The following is a 20,552-nucleotide window of genomic DNA, read 5'->3' as shown; positions in this document are numbered from 1 at the left end:
TTGCACAACAAGCTCCCAGCAAATCCTCTCTAAGACTTCTTCCTGCCAGACAGCAAGGGTGAACATAGGCAGTATTTTGAGGATGAATCTTCTGTAAGCAGCAGCTGTCAGGAAGGTAAGGATTTTGTAGAAGTTTTGCCAGCATCATTTCCTTTTTACCCTAAACCAAGCTGCCGCAAGTCCTACTCAAGCAAGTAGAATGGTATTTCAATTCGCTTGTGAAAAATAACTAATCTTTTCATCATTCTTTAAATTATGGAAGTTTATAACCACGCCAAAAAAATTACCTATAATCAAAGCAGTAAGTTTAATTTAGACTCTGTACATCAAACACTGCGGGCCAAATAGCACAATAAAGAAGCCTCACAACAACAACACAAAACCAACAAATTTCTTTTCAGTAAAAACTGTTAAGAAAAGATTGTGATCTATAAGTGACATATTAAAACATTTACAAAAGGAAGAACAGCAAAACAGCAATCGCTATGCACTTCTGTGCAGCTCTATAGTTTTACATAAGTTTATTTCAAGGTAATGAATTGTGCTAATTACAGTCTCAATGTTGAATGCATCGTTTAAAGAGAAGGGAATCCTTTCTTGCCAATAGTTGTAGTTGCCGATAGTCCCCTTTTTACATGTGAGGTTTTTTGTTTGGTTTGCTTGGTTTTTACTATATGGAATTACATTTAAATGTCATTCATATATTTCTCATGAAGAACTACTGGTTCTGCACCACTTTCTTTTCTCTTAGAAGTGTTTAGCAAACAGAGCTCCCACAGACATCTCCCAAGGATTGGTCTTCTTTAATGCAACAGAACTCAGGGCATGAATGCAGTTCTTGACAGCTCTCCTCCAAATAAAGCTTCTGGGCTCTCATCCTGGTCAGTCAGCTGGTGTTATATTACTGGCTTTTCTTCCCCCAACACCTCAATTAGTTAAGATCAGTCTGTTCACAGTGAGGCAGGTCCAGATAATGGGTTCCATTGCAATTTGGAGAATGATATTTCTCCATATAGCTATGCTTTCTTTGCACATATTAGTGGTGAATTTCAATGCATAATCATCAATTGATAAGTATTAAGTTGTCATCGCTTTCTTGCCTGCAAAACAAAAATTCTCTCAGTAAGGAATAGAAAGCATTTACCCATGCAGAAGTCAAGAAGAGTTTTGCACATTCCACCCTATGCTCTCCCAGTTTCAGGATACAACTCTAAACACACGCACAGTATGTTGACAATCAAACAGGAAACTGTTACAAAGCTACTCGCATTCCAGCTATCAAACTTCTGCCCTTACCACACTCCGCAGCATATTGCAGTAAAGCACATTTATTATGCTCAAGTAGATAATAATCTTGCACAGCAAATTGGATGTGAAATTTGAAGTCATATCTTGCTAGCATTTTGCCAGAGTACATCAAAAGTATGAAGCTGTACTTCACAAAAGCTTCAGTATGTGAGCAGAAGGATTTGTTACACTAGATAAGACTCAAAAAGCTTTCACATTCAGCACTATTCCTTCTCCTACAGCCTTGGCTTTCCTGCTAGGTGGACTGTGCCCACAGCCATTTTGCACACAAGTTGTCCAGCACTCAGAGGTGTATTAGATTTCCTCAGAAAATGAATTAAAGAATAGATTTCCAGACCTGATGAGTTTCAGATGAGACCTTTGTATCTCACCAGGGAGCCTCACTAAGATCTCTAAAGGCTTGAGTTCAGTGTTTCCAACATTCTGACAGATTATGTTTGCCTCACAAACATAACAGAGCTTTGGAAATAAGTACAGGTCACTTGCTGAATCACATCCTCTTGCTGTATGCTACTTCCTCCAGCCTGGTGGAAAAGCTATTTAGAAACAGAAGGCTTACAAAACCCTAACCTGCAAAGACTTAATTTGCTGTCGTCTTGGCAACTCCACATCATGCTTTGCCATCCTGCGATCAACATCCACCGGTTTCTGCACAGCGATTTATGTATGAGCAGAACACTTCAAATGTGTTTAAACTCAATGAGCCCCCTTCACCATTAGCATTCTAAACATCTAACACCAAGTAGAACACAAGAGGAATAAGGGAGTCCAAGTACTTCATAGGTAGAATTCCAAGTACTCCAACATTTGTGTAAAAGGACTTTGCAGTGAGAAACTAACTAGTGTACTTGCGAGGATAACACATATCAAAAACACCCAACTGACCTTCTACAGCAGCAGATAAAAGGCATGGAAGTTTGTTCTTTTCTGTAAGAAGCATTGCCACAGTCTTTTAGAAATTCATGTAGATCTGTTGCTGGAAACCCACTTTGTTGGTATTTCTGAAAAATAAAACATATTGCTTACAACACACGAGAAGTTATCAGGCAGTAGATGTTCTAAAGTCTCTAAAAGAGTACAAAAGCAGAAGCTATTTGGCTCATTAGTTTAATAAGCTGTAAGAATTTAAAAAAAAAAAATGCAATTCTATCCATAAACACCATATATGTAGAGGGAACAGAGCCAACTACAAGTGATGTAGAATTCACATTGCTCAGAATCTCTTACATTTGTTTACTGCCTATGAGACCCAGCAAGCAATCTTTAGGCGTACTTGCATCTCTTGCTCCCATTAGCTGCTGTGCTCACTAGGTTCATTTTCACTAGAAACTGCAGTTCTGAATTCCAAAGGCCCCACTATGAATGTTCAGCATCACTATGCATAGTAAATGCTCTGCAAAACATTGGTTCAGCATGTTGAAATGTTTCCCTATTGATACACATTATGTGCTCAGAGGCAAGAGCAACAGTAAGGAACTATTTTGCAGTTCAGAGCACCCAATAAACTCAGAAGCACAGATAGTTAAGTTATATTTGGAGATGCTTAGAAAAATGGAGTTTTTGCTCATTCTTTAAACTGTGGTTCATTTTAGACCAGGCCTTATTCTGCTGGCTTCATTACTTAAGACCTGGAGAGTACTTTCCACGTTTGCCTTCCCCTTGGTTACTGCAGCTACTGGGAGCAGGAAGGGGAGTCAGCAGCAGAAAACAAGAACAAAAGGAAATGAAAACTCCCTTTCACTTTTAGCCCAAGATAGATTGCACAAGTTTACCTTGCAGAAGTAGTGCTCTTGGTTTGGGGTTATTTTTGTTTAAGACAAAAACAAAACAAACAAAAGACTACATTCCCCAGCAGCACATAATCCCTGTCTGGATACCTATACAAGTTTAGAGCTACCTGTTTGGAGCTACTTAGCAGGAATGTGGTTAGCTTTTCTCACAGACAGCATTAAGCCCTCCTCAAACTCAGCTTCTGGTGCCATGAGAAGAAACACTGACTCCAAACAAGACATATCCAGTTCTGTGTCACCATACTTACAATCTGATTCTTTCTACTCTTTCAAACACCTTCCAGTTATGTTTCCATTAGCTACTATCTTTTCAAAGCCAATTTCAGCAGCAGAAAGTACAAAACAGAGGCTCACATTACAGATGATTTCCCAAGCCAATTATTGGGTAGTCACTTGGATGATTACCCAATCATCATCCCAGGCTAAGCTACACAGTTTTAATTTGCTAACAAGTCATCATAATTAATGCTGAATATTATGGTGCTGATGATGAACAAGAATGAATATGAAGCTGTTAGAAATGCAATAGAATACTGATGTTTTACCTTTATGGTGTCATAGGCGTCGGTGATCAGAGCAATAAAAAGGCTGAGGATCATGTATATAAACAGAATAATGAAGGAATACAGATATAACCGACTGAACGTCCACACCAACATGCTTTTCTGCTGGATTTGTGCAAACGTTGCAAACATATCATCACCATTGACCAGAGAAAACAAACACTCAGCTACTGTGTTCAGGTCTTCAAACTGGAAGATAAGGAACACAGGGTCATATTAGAATTCAACAATCACTCATCCAGATTAAAGGGAAGATGAAAGTGCTATTACAAAAGTACTTTTTTAAGCAGGCAAAAAAAAAAAAAAAAAAAAAAACAGTTGAAATATTCCAACACCGCCATACTTTGTTTCTTTTCTACACATTCAAACATACATGTGTAGCAATGTAATCATGGTTACTGTAGACAATTCTGAGCACTTCACACCAACACCAGAAACACAAGATTTATTCTCAAGAAATACCCTGCAATGCTCAACAGGTACAGCAACCAATAGTTTTTCTCTGTAGTTGATCAGTTATTTAGATGTTGCAACAACATCATCTGTCATTCAGAAAGCCCTCTGAGCTGTAGCTAAAAGTTACAGCAACTGAGGAACTGTCTGGATAGAATTATGGTTTATTTCAAGGACATTATCTCAAATATCTGAGATATTCCTTTTCCCCAAGCTCTGAAGCTAAATTGTCATTTAGCTTCTGTACAATGACCAGGTAAGTTCACTTCCCCTCTGCCTCTGCAAATAACCAAGTCTGTTAGCAATGCTTTGTGAGCCAACATAGTTAATGCACAAAGTTAAAACATTGCCATAATTGATGAAGTAACACAACTACAGTCACTTCAGTTACAATCCTATATTGAAATCAAGATGTCAAGATGCATATGCTTATAAGAAAAACATACTATTGCACAAGAACAACAGGACTGGTCTTACTATTGCTCATTTTCTCTTAAATTCTTTATTTTTAAATGTACAAGACTCAGCAGCACATTTGTATCTAGGAATACAAGGGGCATGGCACATGTAATTCTTGAGCAACTGCTGAGTTCTGATGCCAGAGAGGAGCCTACTAAGCAGAGTTTACCTGCAAGCCCTCCAAATCGTCGCTACACTGCAAGAAGGATTTTTGCTCTCTCTCCTCAACTTCAGTAACAGAAGGGGGGGAGTTACTAAAAAGAAAACTCTACCATATTTTGTTTTTGAACTAAGGTTTTCAGGATCTGAGAATATGTATAGATCTTCTCTCCTCTGTGTGTGCACAGATCAGAAAGGACAGGTTGCACAGCAAGCATGCTGCCTGCCCCCCACCAGACTCTGCACAGCACCACGCTGCCTTCCAGTGGAGCTATGCAGAAACGTTCATAAACAACACCCAAAATCCTTCAGAAATACAGCTGCTTCTCTCTAGAGGGAACCTGTGAAAGAGTTAACTTTCCACAGATATATTATTAACTATGCTTCTTTTTACTCAGGTAACCAGTGTATTTGCTGCAGAGGTTGCAGGGAAGTAGGAAGAATAGCATTTGCGCTATGTCTCTCATAAATAAAACTAGTCTCTATCATTACAAATAATTCTACAGCACATAGCATATCAGAGAAATGCACTGCTATCAAGTTGAAATACATGCAGACTGAACATTGTTTCTCAAAAGAGAAAATTACACCAAATTTGAGGAATTCAAACTCTGGGCATATGAGAAGCTGATGCAAGCACTGCAGTGTGCATCTTCATCACTACACAGTGTGTGTAATCAGAAAAAAACAAAAACAAGAATAAGTCACACATTTGTTACTCATTAAGGGATAGTTAGAATTGATCACATTAGAATTGATCACGTTAGAATTGACCTTCTTTTTTGTCCCTTCCCCTCCCCCAAAGAGTCACACTGAGCATCAACCATGAAAAGAACCCAAAATTCACAGTTGTTTTTGCATGTATTGTGAAATACACAAAGCTTTGCTACTGTACTCAGGTTTCTGACAAGAAGAGGAATGCCCTAGGCAAATATTGCTTGTTTAAACTTAGTATCAAACAAAACATACCCTCATAGGAAGCAAAGTAAACACAGAAAAAGAAGTCATTCCTCCTTTTGAGTCAAGATTTAGTTGCTGTAGTTACATTGCTTGGGAAAAAATTAGAAAACAAAGTCAGTCTGTGAGATTCTCAGAAATGGTAGCAGTGAACTTCATCCCAAATGCACCGGAATTACCAGAAGAGGGCGAAAGAGAACAGAGCGATGCACCTTCAGCCCGAGCCAGACCCCGCCTGGAGGGCCCCATCCAGGCAGCATCACAAACAGCCTTCCTTTGGAGATTACAGGTCAGCACAGTTTAGAGTACAGTTACTTTGTTAGAAGAAGCAAGTGACAGAAGGTGCACATGGGAGGAGAAACACAGCAATGTTATTTCATGTTGGAGCTTCTAACAACAAAACACACACACACACACACACACACTAGAAATAGGTCTTAAATTTCTAACTAGGAGCAATACACAGACATATACACAGTTAGACTGGGGAAGAAATAATACTGCTGACGTACCTTCTCATGATATGGTCCCAATACAATCCAACCACAGAAAGTATAGCCAAGATAAATCATCCCAGCACAACAACAAAACCTTAGCACTTTGGGTAATGATGCTTGCATAGTTAAAATGAGCACCTACAAGTTAGGGTAGAAGAAAGAAGGAGGAGAAAAAAGTTACACGTGAAAGAGACTTGAATAAGAGTGACAGGTATAAATTTTAACTGTTGAATATTTTATTTCATCCTTACGTTGTAAGTTTGAAAATATCCCAGGTATCTGATGACTCCAACCCAGACAAATAAAGTTGATGTTCCAAGTAAAATGCTGCAGACATCGTAACTTCTGAGATTCTGAGGGATCCAAAGAGAGCAGATGGTTAAGTTACAAAGCAAAAGGCATATCAGCTTGATGAAGTTTCACCAGGTCAGACAAATAAAGCAGTGCGGCCCAATATTGAAAGGATGTTGCCACATCACAAAAATAAGACCAGAACAATTTGCACTTCGTTTAGAGGGAGCACCCAAATACACTAATGCTGTACATGGAAGCACAACTATGCCAACATTCTTGAAGTTTCGCATGAAGCCCAGAAGAACTAGAGCCCTCACTTTGGTTACTGTACAGTTCTAAAATTGGACTGAATATCTCAAAATTTTTATTTTTAAAAAAGGTTAATGTGCACTATTGTTAGGCCAACAAGCTTTCACTCTCTATTTTGTAATATGTGAGCCATCATTTAAATGAGAAGTGAACCTCAGGACTACAAGCCCCATCTGTGCTGCAAGCATTAACAGATTTGAAAAGGTTGCCAGCTGTTTCAAACTAGATCACTTTCACTACCAGCAATGTTTATAACCAATTCTAGTTGCACTTGGTCTTGGCAGAAGGCTAGAACTGGTGACAGTAAGCACACAATATTCACCAAATTCAACATTTCCCATCCTCATCCCCCACCTCACCACAAAGCCGGACATTGGTACATGCTTCCTCTGAAAGCCACTCTGAGCATTTGCCCTTTGAGCATTAGTACACATGAAGCAGCAACAGCACACTACCCCCCCATTTTTCCAGGATACAAAGTTTTATAAACATGTGAATTGTTGACACAGTTTTCCAATAAAACTAGAAGCTGCTAGCCAGACAAAACTCATCAGTATCAGCAAGATCAGATCCGGAGGTCAAGGACTAGCAGCTGACAGTGGCTGTGCCTGTAGTTTGGGCAGGTCAGGACCACAGGCTACAATAGCCATGTTTCTAGTCTCAGGAAACAGACCTGGTGTATCTAAGGGGGTGATTCCTGACACCCCTGTGCAATATGCACAACTACTTCTGTGCTTTCATTTGGCCCCATCCCTAGAGGCATTCAACACCAGGTTGGATGGGGCCCTGCACAGCCTGATCTAGTGGGTGGTAACCTTGCCTGTGGCAGAAGGTGGGCACAAAATGATTTTTAAAGGTCCCCTCCATGATTCTTACAGGAATAAGATAACGCAAGGCTATTAGTTAGGAAATGCCTACACACAAGTTCTAAACCAGGGATTAGGGGATTTAGCACTGTGGAAATAAGAGATTTAGCTAGTTTACATGGTCTTGCTGAAAGATTTGGGGAAAGGGAATTGAAACCAGTCATTAGTCAGAACAGCCCAACACAGCACTCATTTTATGGTTAAGTTCACATATCCTTTTTGATGGATGGAAGAATACCATCATCACCCATAAAAGAGGTGTTCAGAAAAAAAACATAAGCCCAAGAGTTTGATGCTACAAACAAAATAAGTCTCAAGTGATAAACACACAGAGCCCCAGATGGCTGCCTGTACTCCAGTACAGCTACAAATGATGTAAGACAAATAAAAGCTAACAAAAAGTAAACAAGACAAGTGACTGCTGCAGCTCACTCTCATTTGTCCCCTAGTTAAAACACATTACACTTGATTCTAATGAGTCTAGTACTTCACCTAAAGCTCCTCTCACCTTGGCTTTTATCTCCATTTTTAGGATTGACCCAGTGATTGTCATCACATCACTGATAATTACCAGGACATACCAGCCATTTATGAACTCCATGCGATCAGTGTAACTGACACAACGGTTGTATTTCTCCAAGAAGAAGTTCACAAATCTCTGTTGAGAAGCAGTTATGTGTTCAGTTATAGGTCTCCTTGCAAAAAAAATATGTACAGATGCCTCAATACTGTAGCAATACTCAATATTCACATACCCACTTTTGCCCACAGTATTTGCTAGAATAACAGCATAAAAAAAAAAATTCATCAGCCATAGCAACAGAAATGAAGGGGGGGAACATTAAAACTGGTTCAGACCAGTGAAGACCAACTTTCCACAGAACAGCTGACTTCGTAAATCATCCTTATTAACTTAGCCACGGCTTGTTAACTTCTTTTCAACCTCCTTCACAAGCAGTTTCTATCAACCCCCAAGAGGAGTAAAATGAGAATTCACTGTAGCCCAAATAGAGCTGTAAGGCAATTCTCACTTCCAATAGAGCCAACAACATCACCTTCTGCATCACACTGTCTGCTCTCACTTGCTCTTTTTGCTCAAGAATAAACACCCTCAAGAGAAGCAGCGTAATAATTCATATTATGGTACTACACAATCTGAAGTAAAACCCCTTTCTGCCATAAAATGTTCATCACAGACACTTCCACGTCCTTTCTAGAGGGAGATGCAGTAAGCACAAGATTTTGCACCAGATGTGCTGGTTGATAGTTCAAAATATTACTACACAAAATTAGCAAACAATACAGAAAAAAGGAACATTGGTATTATGAGCAGTGCACTTACTTGTCGTAGCCTCAAGGCAAGAACAACAGATCGTGAGCACAGGATGAGAGATGCTAAGCAATTTAAGATGACAAATCCATCAAAAACTAGAATATATAAACTGTTTTTCTGGAGAACTGTAAAAAGTCAAGGAAATAAAATAGATTTTGTTTTGTCACATCTCTTTAAGCACACACTGTTACAAAACATCATCTATTTTGCATTTAAACACTCTCATTACTTCATAGGATGAGGTTTAAAGATATTCCTTCCTGAGCCAATATGCCTAGAGCACAATTACATGGGTCACAAGAATGAAAAGCATGTTTGAATTTTTCAAAATTAATAAAGTATAATAAAATTATATTAATACAGACATATTTTTTTTTCCCCATTAAGGTCATCTGTCCATCTTTGTGCCAAGTATTTACATAGGGTAAACATATAACATATCTCAACATCCTTAAAAGCCAATCAATCAAACAAACAAAAAAAAATCCCACCTATTTCTCATTCCCTGACCTACAGCCAGAAACTTGTTGACTTTCTGCACTGTGTTCTTTCTATGCACAGGTTTAGAACCCAAGACACATGTTTTCCTTAGTTTACACTCTCAGTTGTTCCTACCAGTTTCACAACACAGATGTTTAACTAGACAAGCTACAGTTAAAAATTGCTGTTAATCATTGTAAATAGTGTTTTAGCTTGATTTTAATACTGAATTTTGCATGGTCCTTCAGTTGGTTATTCCATTGAAATAAACTACTCTAGGCAACTAGCTGAAAGAGAACTGCCAAGAAATCACTGAACATAGATGCACACCAGAACACTTGATGGTTATTCAGAACATACTACAAGATACCACTCTAATATCAGTTCAACTTTATCAGAGAAATGTTGGTTTTGGCCAAGCAAAACGCAAGCTGTTTGACATTGTCATTAACTGAGATCCTATGCAGGACATAAGAAAATTATCACCGTGCCACAGCCCTTTACAGCAAGTTTACAGTAGAAGTAGCTGCATAAAGTACAATACAGTGACTATTCCTGTGAAGCAGGCTTTAATACTCAAGTCTCAGCCATCAGATAAAGCCTTAACAATAGAAGAAGTGTAGATATCATCCTTGCTAATATATATCATTAAATTTAACCACAACAGAGGAGGAAAAAAAAAAAAAGTAAAAACTTCAGAAATAGCATGCTTCAATTACTCAGAGAGATACCTTTGAAAAATATGAGGCTTCAGTTAGGAATTTACCATTGTTAGTACATTTAAGTGAACTATTCAAATAATCTCAGAGCAACAGAACAATTAAAATCCTTCTTCCAGATGGAGCCTGATGCCAACACACACCACACCACTATACAGAGATGACTGTTAGCTCAATCCCCTTACAGAAAAGAACTATTTCCCAAGATGTAATTACAAAGAAGTAATGAGTTGTATTAGGCAAGGCTTTTTGCTGTAAGGGCAGCGAGTGGGCAGGATGAACAGTACAGAGACAGTCTGGTTAGACTGACTCTTTCAGAGCAGGGAAAACACTGGGAGAAGATGCATAACACTGCCATCACAAATAAGTGTGCACCATACTTACCAGAACCGAGTATGTGCCAGTCTTTGCATTCTTGAATATCAGTATCACTGTTAAAATAGATTTTGATTTTTCCACTGTGAGCTCTATTGTTGAAAGTAATCTGGAAACATAGAAGCATATCAGAAAGAAAACCAGCAAAATTTACTTTATAAAACAAGTCTTGCTAAGTGTTTTGACATAATATACGTCAGTACTTGTTAGTCAGGTAGGTTTTAAGAAAGCTGTCACCATAAACAGTGTAGACGTTTGAGAATATGTACTGAAAAAGGACAAAAGCGGTGTTTCAAGAAGTCAAACATCAGATTTAACCTTTAGAAATCTAACAACTACATATCCTCTTCTCAGGGTAAGAAATTACCAGCTGGAACTAACACTGTCCCATGGAAACACCTTGAATAGCCTTAGGTTAGAAGAGGAAAGTAAGGACCAGGACATGCTCAACTACTTTTCCTTTGCAATCTAGACATAAGGATGATGCTTGTGGGCCCCTAAACTCTGATTATACATACAGTGTTGGAAGTGTCATACTCTATACTCACAGTATTTTGAAATGCATAGCAGTCAGGCAATTCACGGGCATGGATTGTTTGTAGGGCAACACCTTTCAGCTTGAAGGAGATTTTAACCTGTATAAGCCTAAATGTTTTCAAGAAGTGTATAAATATATACACAGATATACAAATGCACAAAGCATAGAAACTGAAAAAAAAAATAAAAAAAAAAAAACCAAACCCACCCAACTAATTTAAAAAGGGGGGAAAAAAAAAAAAAAAAAAATCCTTAAAGCATTCCTCCCCCCATCTTCCCCTCCAAACCAGTTTACCTGTAAAATTCAAGGTTGAAGAATGAAGAGTTCAATTTCACTTCAGTGTTCTTACTGGCTAGCTCCTGGGGCTTTAAGATAATACAGTCTGTGGGGAGAAAAAAAAGAAAATCTGTAATGATAGAAATTTCACCTAGAAAGAAGCACAGAACTGAGACAATCAGTTTCCATCACAAGTCCTAATCAAACAAGTACTCAAACAGAGCCCCAGCTCAGGGGACCACACAGCAGCTGAAGAGAAGCTTTAGTGAAGCCCCTGTGCTATGTGGTGGTAGAGACACCAACCTACTGAAGTTACAGCCTTACCTGTGTCCAGAGATCCATATTTGAACATTTCAAATGGGATGGAAATTTAAAAAACAAAACAAACAACATCCCAAAACCAGGGAAAAAAAAAAAAAAAAAAAACAAACCAATTTTGACAGCTGAACAGCTTCCTAAGGAAGGAAGGAAGGAAGGAAGAAATAAGAAAAAGAAGAAAAAAAAAATAATTTTTCTTTTTTTTTTTTAAAAAAAAAAAAAAAAAGCTATTATAAAAGCATGAGAATTTAAATACTTCACAATAAGACACTTTTTAGTACAATGGTATCATACCTGTTTCTGTAGAAACATCTATGTTTGGCTTGTCATTGGAAGGAAGCATCCCACCTTTCCTGTACTGCTGTTTACAAATTTTTAAGCCTGATCCATCATGTTCGTAGCCAAGTGTCCCCAGGGATATGTTCTTTAATTGTCTGTACTAGTTCAAAAGCAACACAGTACCAGAAGTTAACAGAGATGCTTGTCCTTTTGCAAGAGACAACAACTTGCAGTTACTTGTATCAACACAACTTGATAAAAAACACTCTCAACTTGAAGACTTGCATGAAAGAATAGATTTTGGAAAGTTAAGACTGCTGGCCACTAACAAGTATGGTTGGTGTGCTGGTTACACAGTGGCTGGGTGCCCCGTGCCCACCAGGATGCCGACAAAAAAAAAAAAGAAAAGAAAGAAAGAAGACAGACAGACCCCTTGTCTGCTGGCCATTTACCAGACAAGTTTTATTAATTTGCCTGGTAGGGACTTCAGTGCAGTCCTGCAACTAACCACAGACACCAGGAATATCTTACAAATTAAGCTCATGAGGGTATTCATTTTTACCTCACTTGGAACTTCAAGATCCTTAGTTCAAAATTCAACACATTTTAAGAAATCTGATGCTGTATAAATTATTTTTCTATCTTCAACTTAAATACCAGTGTGACAGCCAGTTAAAAGTACAACACTAAGAAATTTTAAGACTCACGTGACCTATTTTGATTCAGCGTTAAGGCCTAAGTAACCATAAGCAATCTGCAGAGCTCCACTTCTTCTCCACAGTAATCCCTTCACTAAAGCAACCATCTTACAGTAGGCAGAAAATTAATGTACCCAAATTATGACTGGCTCTCTGAAGAGGTTGGGATTGGAAGTACACACAACCCAATACAGTTTTTATTTTAGTCCATAAAATCCATTCTAAGAGCAAAATCAAAGCTATGTCCTGTGTGACTACAGAAAAGCAAAGCCTTCACTGTACAGCTTGAAACCATGGAGCATGCACAGAGCTTGGGCAGCCTCCAAAAACAATTTGACTTGCCCACTTTACACAAGCACAGAGGCAACTCAGAGCATGTCTGTGAAGAAGGTACTTTCTTTCTCCCTTATTCTAAATACAGTTCAAGTCACCTGGAAGGCATTACTGAGCTGGTTTCTTCACATGAGCTTAAAAACAAGGACTAGAAATGCAAGTAAATACAGCAGTGTCAAGACAAGCATTCTCCATGCATGGATCCACTGAAAAACAACAATAACCATTATGGAAACCTAGCTCAAAGCAGCACAGGGACAGACCCGTGTGCCAGCCCATCTCAGCATCAGCTGGCAGCACGCAAGAGTAGGCAGTTAGACCAGCGGTCCTTTAAGGAAGGAGGCATAAACAGCTAGTAATTCATTAGGTTTTAATAATTACCTCATCAAACACTTTTGCTTAGGGCAGCAAGCAGCACTGGTTATGCATTTAGCTTCCCAGGAGGCTCAGAATAAATAAACACAGGAAGTCAGACAAGGCTTCCCTTCTCTTAAGAATTTTGTTCAGCTAGTTTTGATACAAATTAAACATCAATTTTTTTATTTTTATTTTTTTAATATGCCTCACTTGCTGCTGCACTTCCTCCTCCTTCCTACGGGCACTTTTCCCCACTGGCCCATCACATAATACCACTCAGCGGTCACTAAGAACTGCACATGGTGTGTCCAAGGACTGCCCTCATACAGAGCCCTGCTTTGCATTGCTGCTTCCAATTCCCAATACGTTTGGACAGCCAGGAGGAAAAGCCACCCTCTGTACCCAGTCAGAATACAACCGTAATTCAAACTGAGGAAGCCAAATCTGATTAAGGCAGGTCCAGTAAACGGAAACAGCAATTCACCACTGCTTCGCATCGCTCTCATGGCATCTCCAAATCACTGAATCCAGCACCTGTCACTTGTTCACATATGTTCTCAGACCCTGTTTCTCTGACAGGGAAACACCTGGCTCTGAGTTGCACACACACACATCTTTCAGTAAGTGCTATAGAACAGTATAAGTAAAATTTCCACTGTTACATTTCTAAGCAGCCAGGATAGAGCAATGAGCAGAGCACCCTGTTCTTCCAGACCCACTGTGCAGCTGGGTGCACACAGCAACTCCACTGGCTTCTTCATTGCAGAAGCTTCCAAACTGGGCCAAACACAGGAGTATGGAGAGCTGTGCACTCTTCCAAGTGCAGATGTCTGTTGTATTTTTCTTATTCCTACCAAGTAGGAAAATATCCCACTAATACACATATAAGCCTAACATTTACTAAGATTTTACAGCTTCAGTCGTAAATAGCTGTGTGTTATCATCTTCTATAATACCATATCCTTCTACTTGCTTTTCCCCATTCAATGTCTACTTGAAGTCAGTTTTTAAAGACTTGCACACAATAATAAGCTTTGGAAACAGCACAAGCCATTAAATAACCCAGATCACACAATCTTTTAGGCTCCTTAAACAACCAATCTGCATTTATACAGCATAGATATATTATGAAGAGACCTTTTCCTGATGCCTGTATCATACACTGACTCATCCTTGAGGACATAAAGCTATTCTTTCTCTATCATCTTCTATCTGGACTTCATCTCTGCTTTAGTGCCTACAAAAGAAGGAAAGCAAGAGAAAGCAAGCAAGCAAGAACAGCATAGTAGAAATAGAAGCAACATTGAGAATTCAAAGGAGGATTGAGAAAACTACTGCAACACTCACTTTAACGTATCAGGAGACAGAGTTTTATCCTTGCCCAGCACAGCAGAAGTACTTTGCATTTGTTGATGGTTTTGCTGTAGCCTACAGATATCCAAGAAGCAGCGAGTCCCCACAAGTGGGCATTTCACAAAGTGGCACAGCCTTCACACACAGCATCTCCATGTGCTGCTGGGCCCAAGGCAGGGGAAGGGTGAGGTGGTTTAAAGCTACTTAGTGTTCATGCCATTTGAACTGGGCCAGGGCCCATGACCATCCCAAATACAGGAGTCTGGTCTCATTTTACACACAGACAACCTCTTTCATCTCATGACTCCTGGATGAACTCAAATTAATATAAAAATATTCACTGAATTTTCATCCTAGATTTATTCACCTTCCTCCCACAATTGTAAAGTAGCTGCTCTTCAAAGCACTATCCTTAATCAGTCCCCCTACATTCCTGGAAGTGCCATATTCCTCAGTTTGAGGCCTCTGGCACTTGTTACAAAGCTGTGATTCACTGTAGCTGTAAGCAGAAAATTTTTTGAATACCATGCATAGGTATACCCAGACCCTTAGCTCTTCAACTAAGATCTAAACAAAGGTTGCAGTTCATGGAAGATGACTGATTTTCAAGCTTCCTGGATTTCAGCACTAAATGAATAAAATTTTGTCTTGAACTCATTTTCAGGAGACAAAAATGCAGACATCTACAGACAAGCTTCGTGACACCCACCACTCACCAAAATATCAAACTTGAAATTAAAACGGAAACTGAAAAATAGAAGCATAGTAAAAATCTACTAGTACTATAAATCAATCAGCTTCAATACTCTTCATTATGAACAAATACACTTACCTGATCAATAACATAAAATATGCTGTCATAAGCATCCTGTTGGGTATATATGCTGCAGCTGTAGTCATCCTCATCGACACCAGAATAGCCTTTCAGGAATAGGTGCTTAAAAGCAACAGTGTTCTCCTCTTTGAACGAAACCACCAACTGGTTACTCAAACCAAAGAAGACAAGCTGATGAGAGAAATACAAATTGAAGTTTTGAATGTTGTTGAAGCAGCAACATTTTGGGAGCAATTTGAAAGAATAAATACAAAATAGAAGACTGTGTGTTACTGAAATCCTGCTACAACGGGAACAGAGAACCTACCTATTTACAATATTAATTATGGCCACAAGGCTAATAAAGTCAAGGTTACCATATGCTGAGCATGAAAAACAAATCAGTAAGATCTACTGATTCCAAAACTTTGAGCGCAGCAACTAAACAGAGAACTGGTCACTGCTTTGTTTTATGCATCCAATACCAGCAGCTCTATCTGGGATCTGCCACAATTTCTGTGGATGATGCAGAGGGCAGAAAAGCAGCCTCCTAGCCCAGAAATGTCCTGCTTTGCTCCAGGACAGCAGCAGCTCCTGAGCATGGTACACAGCTAGAGAAAAGTGTTATGGCACCCTGGAGCAACAAAAAGCATCACTCCCTGAGCCTGGTATTTCTTAAGGAAGCTATAATAAGCAGCAGCAGCAGACAGCAGTTACTCCTCAGAATTTGCATGGGCCAACTGTATGGATGCCCCATTTCCATCCACCATGGAAAATAAACAGTCTAGAAGTTGAAATCAATCTATAAACAAGATTTTCTTCATGAATATAATATCTGGAGGATATCCTGGGGTCCAAAAAGCTGATTATCATCCCAGGCTTAAAGTGAAGTGAAACTGGCACATTACTGTATGGAGTTTCCAAGAAGCAGAGAAGTAGTAAGAGAAACTGCAAACAAGGGAACCATGAACTCAGAACTCCCCCAAAGCAAGCAAGCAGGCTCCACTAACATTCAGATTTCTACACTGAAGGTAATGGAAATCAAACACTCTTCACCGGGATTCTTCATCTGTTGTCTTAGGCAGTAATTGCTTAGACTGGGAACAAGCTGAAGGGATGCATGCAGCAGTACTGCTTAGACCAAGGCCTTCTAGTTGCATAGCAAAGCCATGACCAGGATAAAGAGAAAGGGATGCCAGCAGTGCCTGGTATACATTACCTTTAGATTAAGTACCGAATCTTCACACTTTTAACCAATTTCTAAATTAATTGTAAAAATTATTATCTGAGTGCTACAAATGAGTCTGCAGCACTCAGGATAACTGGAAAAGGATCAGGGGTGTTCCAACCGCAACACAGAAAACAAGCATACACAGCAGGGTTTGCTCAGGGGACTCCCCAGGGCATTTCAGCACAGTTTTAAGTAAAGCTCATTCTCTAAACTGGAACAGGAGTAACAGAGCACTGTTCTACTCACAGAGGGCCATGAATGGCTGGGACAGTACCTTCAGTGCATTCCTCAGAACTCAGCCTGAAGGCTAAGACAGGTCTACTGATCCTGAAGGGTCTTGTGAAGCTGTGATGCCTCATATTTCAACTGGAGCAAATCTCGTATTTCATCTGGTCATATCTAAAAGGATCAACCACTGCAGCCCATGCCATACTGGGACACCAAGCCCACAGCAACGAGGCCAGAGACTTCATCCAATCTTTCCAGCAGGGATCCGGAGGGTGGAAGTGCTCAGCAAAGGCAGGGTCACATAAGCATGGTAGAGCTTTGTCCTATCAGGTAAGCCAAATACCAGCCTGAAATCCTCTAGTTCGGTGAGTTTTAAGGAGTTGTATATTTACCTACACTTGCAAAGTGTCCGGCATCAGTGTCCTACATTTCAAAGGTCCGGAAAAAAAATACTGATGATTTTTCTACTCACACATCTGTCCTGTTTTGCTTCCCTCACTCTCCAGTCAGCATTTCTCAGTGGACTGCAAGATAACCAACCACACCATGATAGCAGTGTTGTTCAAACACCTGCTCTCCTTTGCCTCTATTTATGCTGTCCATGGACTGTTTGAAACACTGAAGCAACAGACGTCTGATTTCAACTGCCCAGCCATCAGCAGGCAGACTGTAGCATTTTCACGTGGAACACTTACACTTGATGTTCCTGCTGCATTATGAAAACCATCCCTTTTGAAATGGCCCAGAGAAACAATTATGTATGAATGAAATAGGAAGCAGAACATGCAGCAGTACTGCAGCAGCAAGCACTTAGTAAGGTCATGCTGGATTTTGTGGAAAGGATGAGTCATTTGTTTTAAAACAGTACCTTAGAAACAGCTAATTAGCTGGTCAAACACTGCCCCAAAACCTTCAGCAGGCATTTGTAATTTAGGTTATGTTATTTTCCCCCTTCCATACATGCCTTCCACAGCACTTTTTTCTTTCGAGACTGGAGCAACAAGCCTAAGGCAGTAAGGAATACCCAGGGATGGCAGAGTGCAGGATCACAGACCTGCTTCTCCCGCATGCCATCACTGTGCTTTGTAAGAGTAACAACAAGGTAAAGATTACCTGAGAGGTCACCATAACTATCTTCAAAATCTGCAAAGCCAGCTTCCATGGTATCTGGTGTCGTGCTCTGTATTTGTCACAGGGGTTCATGAAGTAAAACTTCAAATCCTCTTTTAGAGCCGTCTCCTTTAGATCTAAATCTGACTGAGCCATCATATTTCTGCCATATAAACAATATGTTAATTAGAAATCAGCAGAATGCTTCAACAAATGATTTCTTCATGTTGCAGTTTCACCTTAGACATTCACATTACATTGAAGGTGAAGTTCTCAGTGTTTTGTCTTAAAACAGCAAAAGTTAAGAAGCATTTCCCTTCAATCACATCATTAAAATAATTCAACTGTAGCAACAGCTATTTCCCAGGAAGCAGTCATTAGACAGAACACTTGAGAGTAGACTTGGTACAGCTGTTACCTGCTTTTTAAAGCTGAAGCTTTGGGACAAGCAGAGGCTGCTGTTAGCACCTCCCCAAACAACTCACATTTCACCACCAGAAACAAGTGCTGAAAAAAGCTGAGTGCAGCACACTGGTGTTACAAACATGCCATTTTAAGGGTTAAAGTCACAGATATTTATTTAAATACTTATGCACGTCATTATACACACATATATTAGAGGAACAAGCACAGAAGGCTGTTGTAGAAGCCTAGAATCACAGATATTTCTCCTTCCGAACCAAATGCCACACTGGAAACTCTCCTTCTCCCAGATTTCCAATCCCTTTTACAGGACTGCAGTTGTCAGAACTTCACCACCCCACACAAAGGTCAGAACGAAACAGTTATCAGTTGTTGGGAGAGAGAAGTTAAAGAACAAGCGCATCAGAGGCAGCCACGCATGCTAGTTACCAGCCACATTAGCCATCTGCCAAAATACTCCCTGTGTTCTGAGCGTCAGAGAAGCAATCACTTTCTCTCCAGATCGAAACAAAAAGAACAAACAAACAAACAAACAAACAAACCCCACCTCATTCCAAATTCTTAAATGCATTTTTACTTCTTTATTCTCACCTGCCTTAGTGTTACTGCCTGAACTGCAGGCCATGAAGCACATGTGGTTTGCCAGGACCAGCAGCCTCCAAGCAAGAGAATGAGCTGAACACAGCCAAGGCATCACAGTGCCGTTCCCCCACAGCAGGAAGTGAAAATTAATTTTAACACTCAGATCTCAAACGTTATCTTTATTACACCTCATATCAATCATTCACAGAGATGACAGGAGGTGCGCTGCCTTTCATTTTGAGGCAGGGAAAACACAGGAAGGTTTTTAAAAAGAAAACTTGAAGAGTACAGCTCTATTTAACCTTAAAAAAAAAAAAAAAAAAATTACTAAAGCTAGCCCAGTATAAGAGAGAAACTTAGAAGAAAAAAAACCACCTAATAGAAAAACATATCACAATTATAGCTGGGAGTACTCTCTAGGGAGCAAGGCACATTTGCATTGTAACCCAGCTTGACACCCCACAACTGCTGCCTTGTGCCGGATTCTCTTCAACAGGCAGAAGCAGCACTGCTATGCACACATAATGATGAGAGAGGAAGACCCAGGCTAGAAGCAACAGGAGCAGGTGGGAAGGAAATAGGACACAGTCTTAAGCTGGGTCTGACTTAAATTTAAAGCATGAAAGCATGACAAAACTTCTCCAAGACAGAAAAATCCTCCCCTAGACTTCCAGTCAAGGCTGAAGGAACAGCCCTTAACTCAAACGACAAGCCTTCTGACAAGGGCTATTTTCTTAGGGAATTCACGTACATACCATAAAAATACGGTGGGATTTTCCAAAGCCGACTTTCAAGCCCCTGCAGCTACTCTAGCAGCTTGACAAACAACAAACTTTCACTTCTGCACAACTTCACCCAGCGCGCAGCTGAGAGCCACCGGCGCTGCCCTCAGCTCCCTTCGCGGATCAGCTGCGGAAACCCCCCAGCAGGGCAGCAGCGAAGGGCAGCTCGCGGCACAGCCCGCTATCAGCCCGCTATCAGCCCGCTGTCGCCCCGCGCCCCCCGCCCCAGGGCCGCGCTGACCCCGCTCACCCGCAGCTGGGGGCCCGCCCAGCGGGCAGGCACTTGAGGGAGATCTCCATGCGGCGCGGGTCGCGCTGCCCCCGGCGAGACGGATGAAGGCTGCTACAGAACAACCGACCTCTACCGCACAACCCCAACCCACCGAACCGCGGCCCCGCCTGCCCCTTAAAGGGCACGGGCGGAGGAGGGTGCGTCATGGGCCGGGCCCAAACGACCCGAGCGGCTGCTGCCCGCCGGGAGCGGCTACGGTGAGCTCTCGTCAGTGCCCGGGCACCTGCGAAGCCTTGGTACGGACGCCGTGGCCCAGCTCTTAGCTCGATGAGGTGACAACCAGCACACGATGTGTTGAGGAGAAGAAAGATTTAAAAGCCCCTGCACCCACACCAGGTCTTACACATGCACATTCTTAGGTTGTGTGTTGTCAAAG

At 40.5% G+C, this 20,552-nt stretch overlaps 1 protein-coding gene across 3 annotated transcripts; it reads right to left on the bottom strand.

The window, feature by feature from the left end:
* Nucleotides 1-283: 283 nt before the first annotated feature.
* On the bottom strand, nt 284-20,276 carry MCOLN2 (mucolipin TRP cation channel 2). Of its 3 annotated transcripts, none has more exons than XM_042819479.1 (14): nt 20,135-20,276; nt 18,101-18,260; nt 15,547-15,720; nt 11,989-12,133; nt 11,395-11,482; nt 11,111-11,207; nt 10,572-10,671; nt 8,998-9,113; nt 8,164-8,313; nt 6,438-6,539; nt 6,202-6,324; nt 3,644-3,850; nt 2,194-2,309; nt 284-1,100 (listed from the first exon to the last, which is right to left on the bottom strand). In XM_042819479.1, the coding sequence occupies exons 1-14, from the start codon at nt 20,182-20,184 to the stop codon at nt 1,064-1,066; spliced, it is 1,665 nt and encodes a 554-aa protein (XP_042675413.1). In that variant the 5' UTR covers nt 20,185-20,276; the 3' UTR covers nt 284-1,063. The 3 variants fall into 3 exon arrangements, with proteins under 3 accessions (XP_042675413.1, XP_042675415.1, XP_042675414.1); XM_042819481.1 differs by lacking the exon at nt 20,135-20,276 and adding an exon at nt 19,858-20,011; XM_042819480.1 differs by lacking the exon at nt 20,135-20,276 and adding an exon at nt 19,112-19,195.
* Nucleotides 20,277-20,552: the final 276 nt, after the last annotated feature.

This window comes from Centrocercus urophasianus, unplaced genomic scaffold (assembly GCF_019232065.1).
Source record: "Centrocercus urophasianus isolate 14NV4802_14NV808 unplaced genomic scaffold, USGS_Curo_1.0 seq_18, whole genome shotgun sequence".
Taxonomy (NCBI): Eukaryota; Metazoa; Chordata; class Aves; order Galliformes; family Phasianidae; genus Centrocercus; species Centrocercus urophasianus.
The sequence above is the reverse complement of the archived record's forward strand: the minus strand, read 5'-3'. Positions and strand labels throughout refer to the sequence as shown.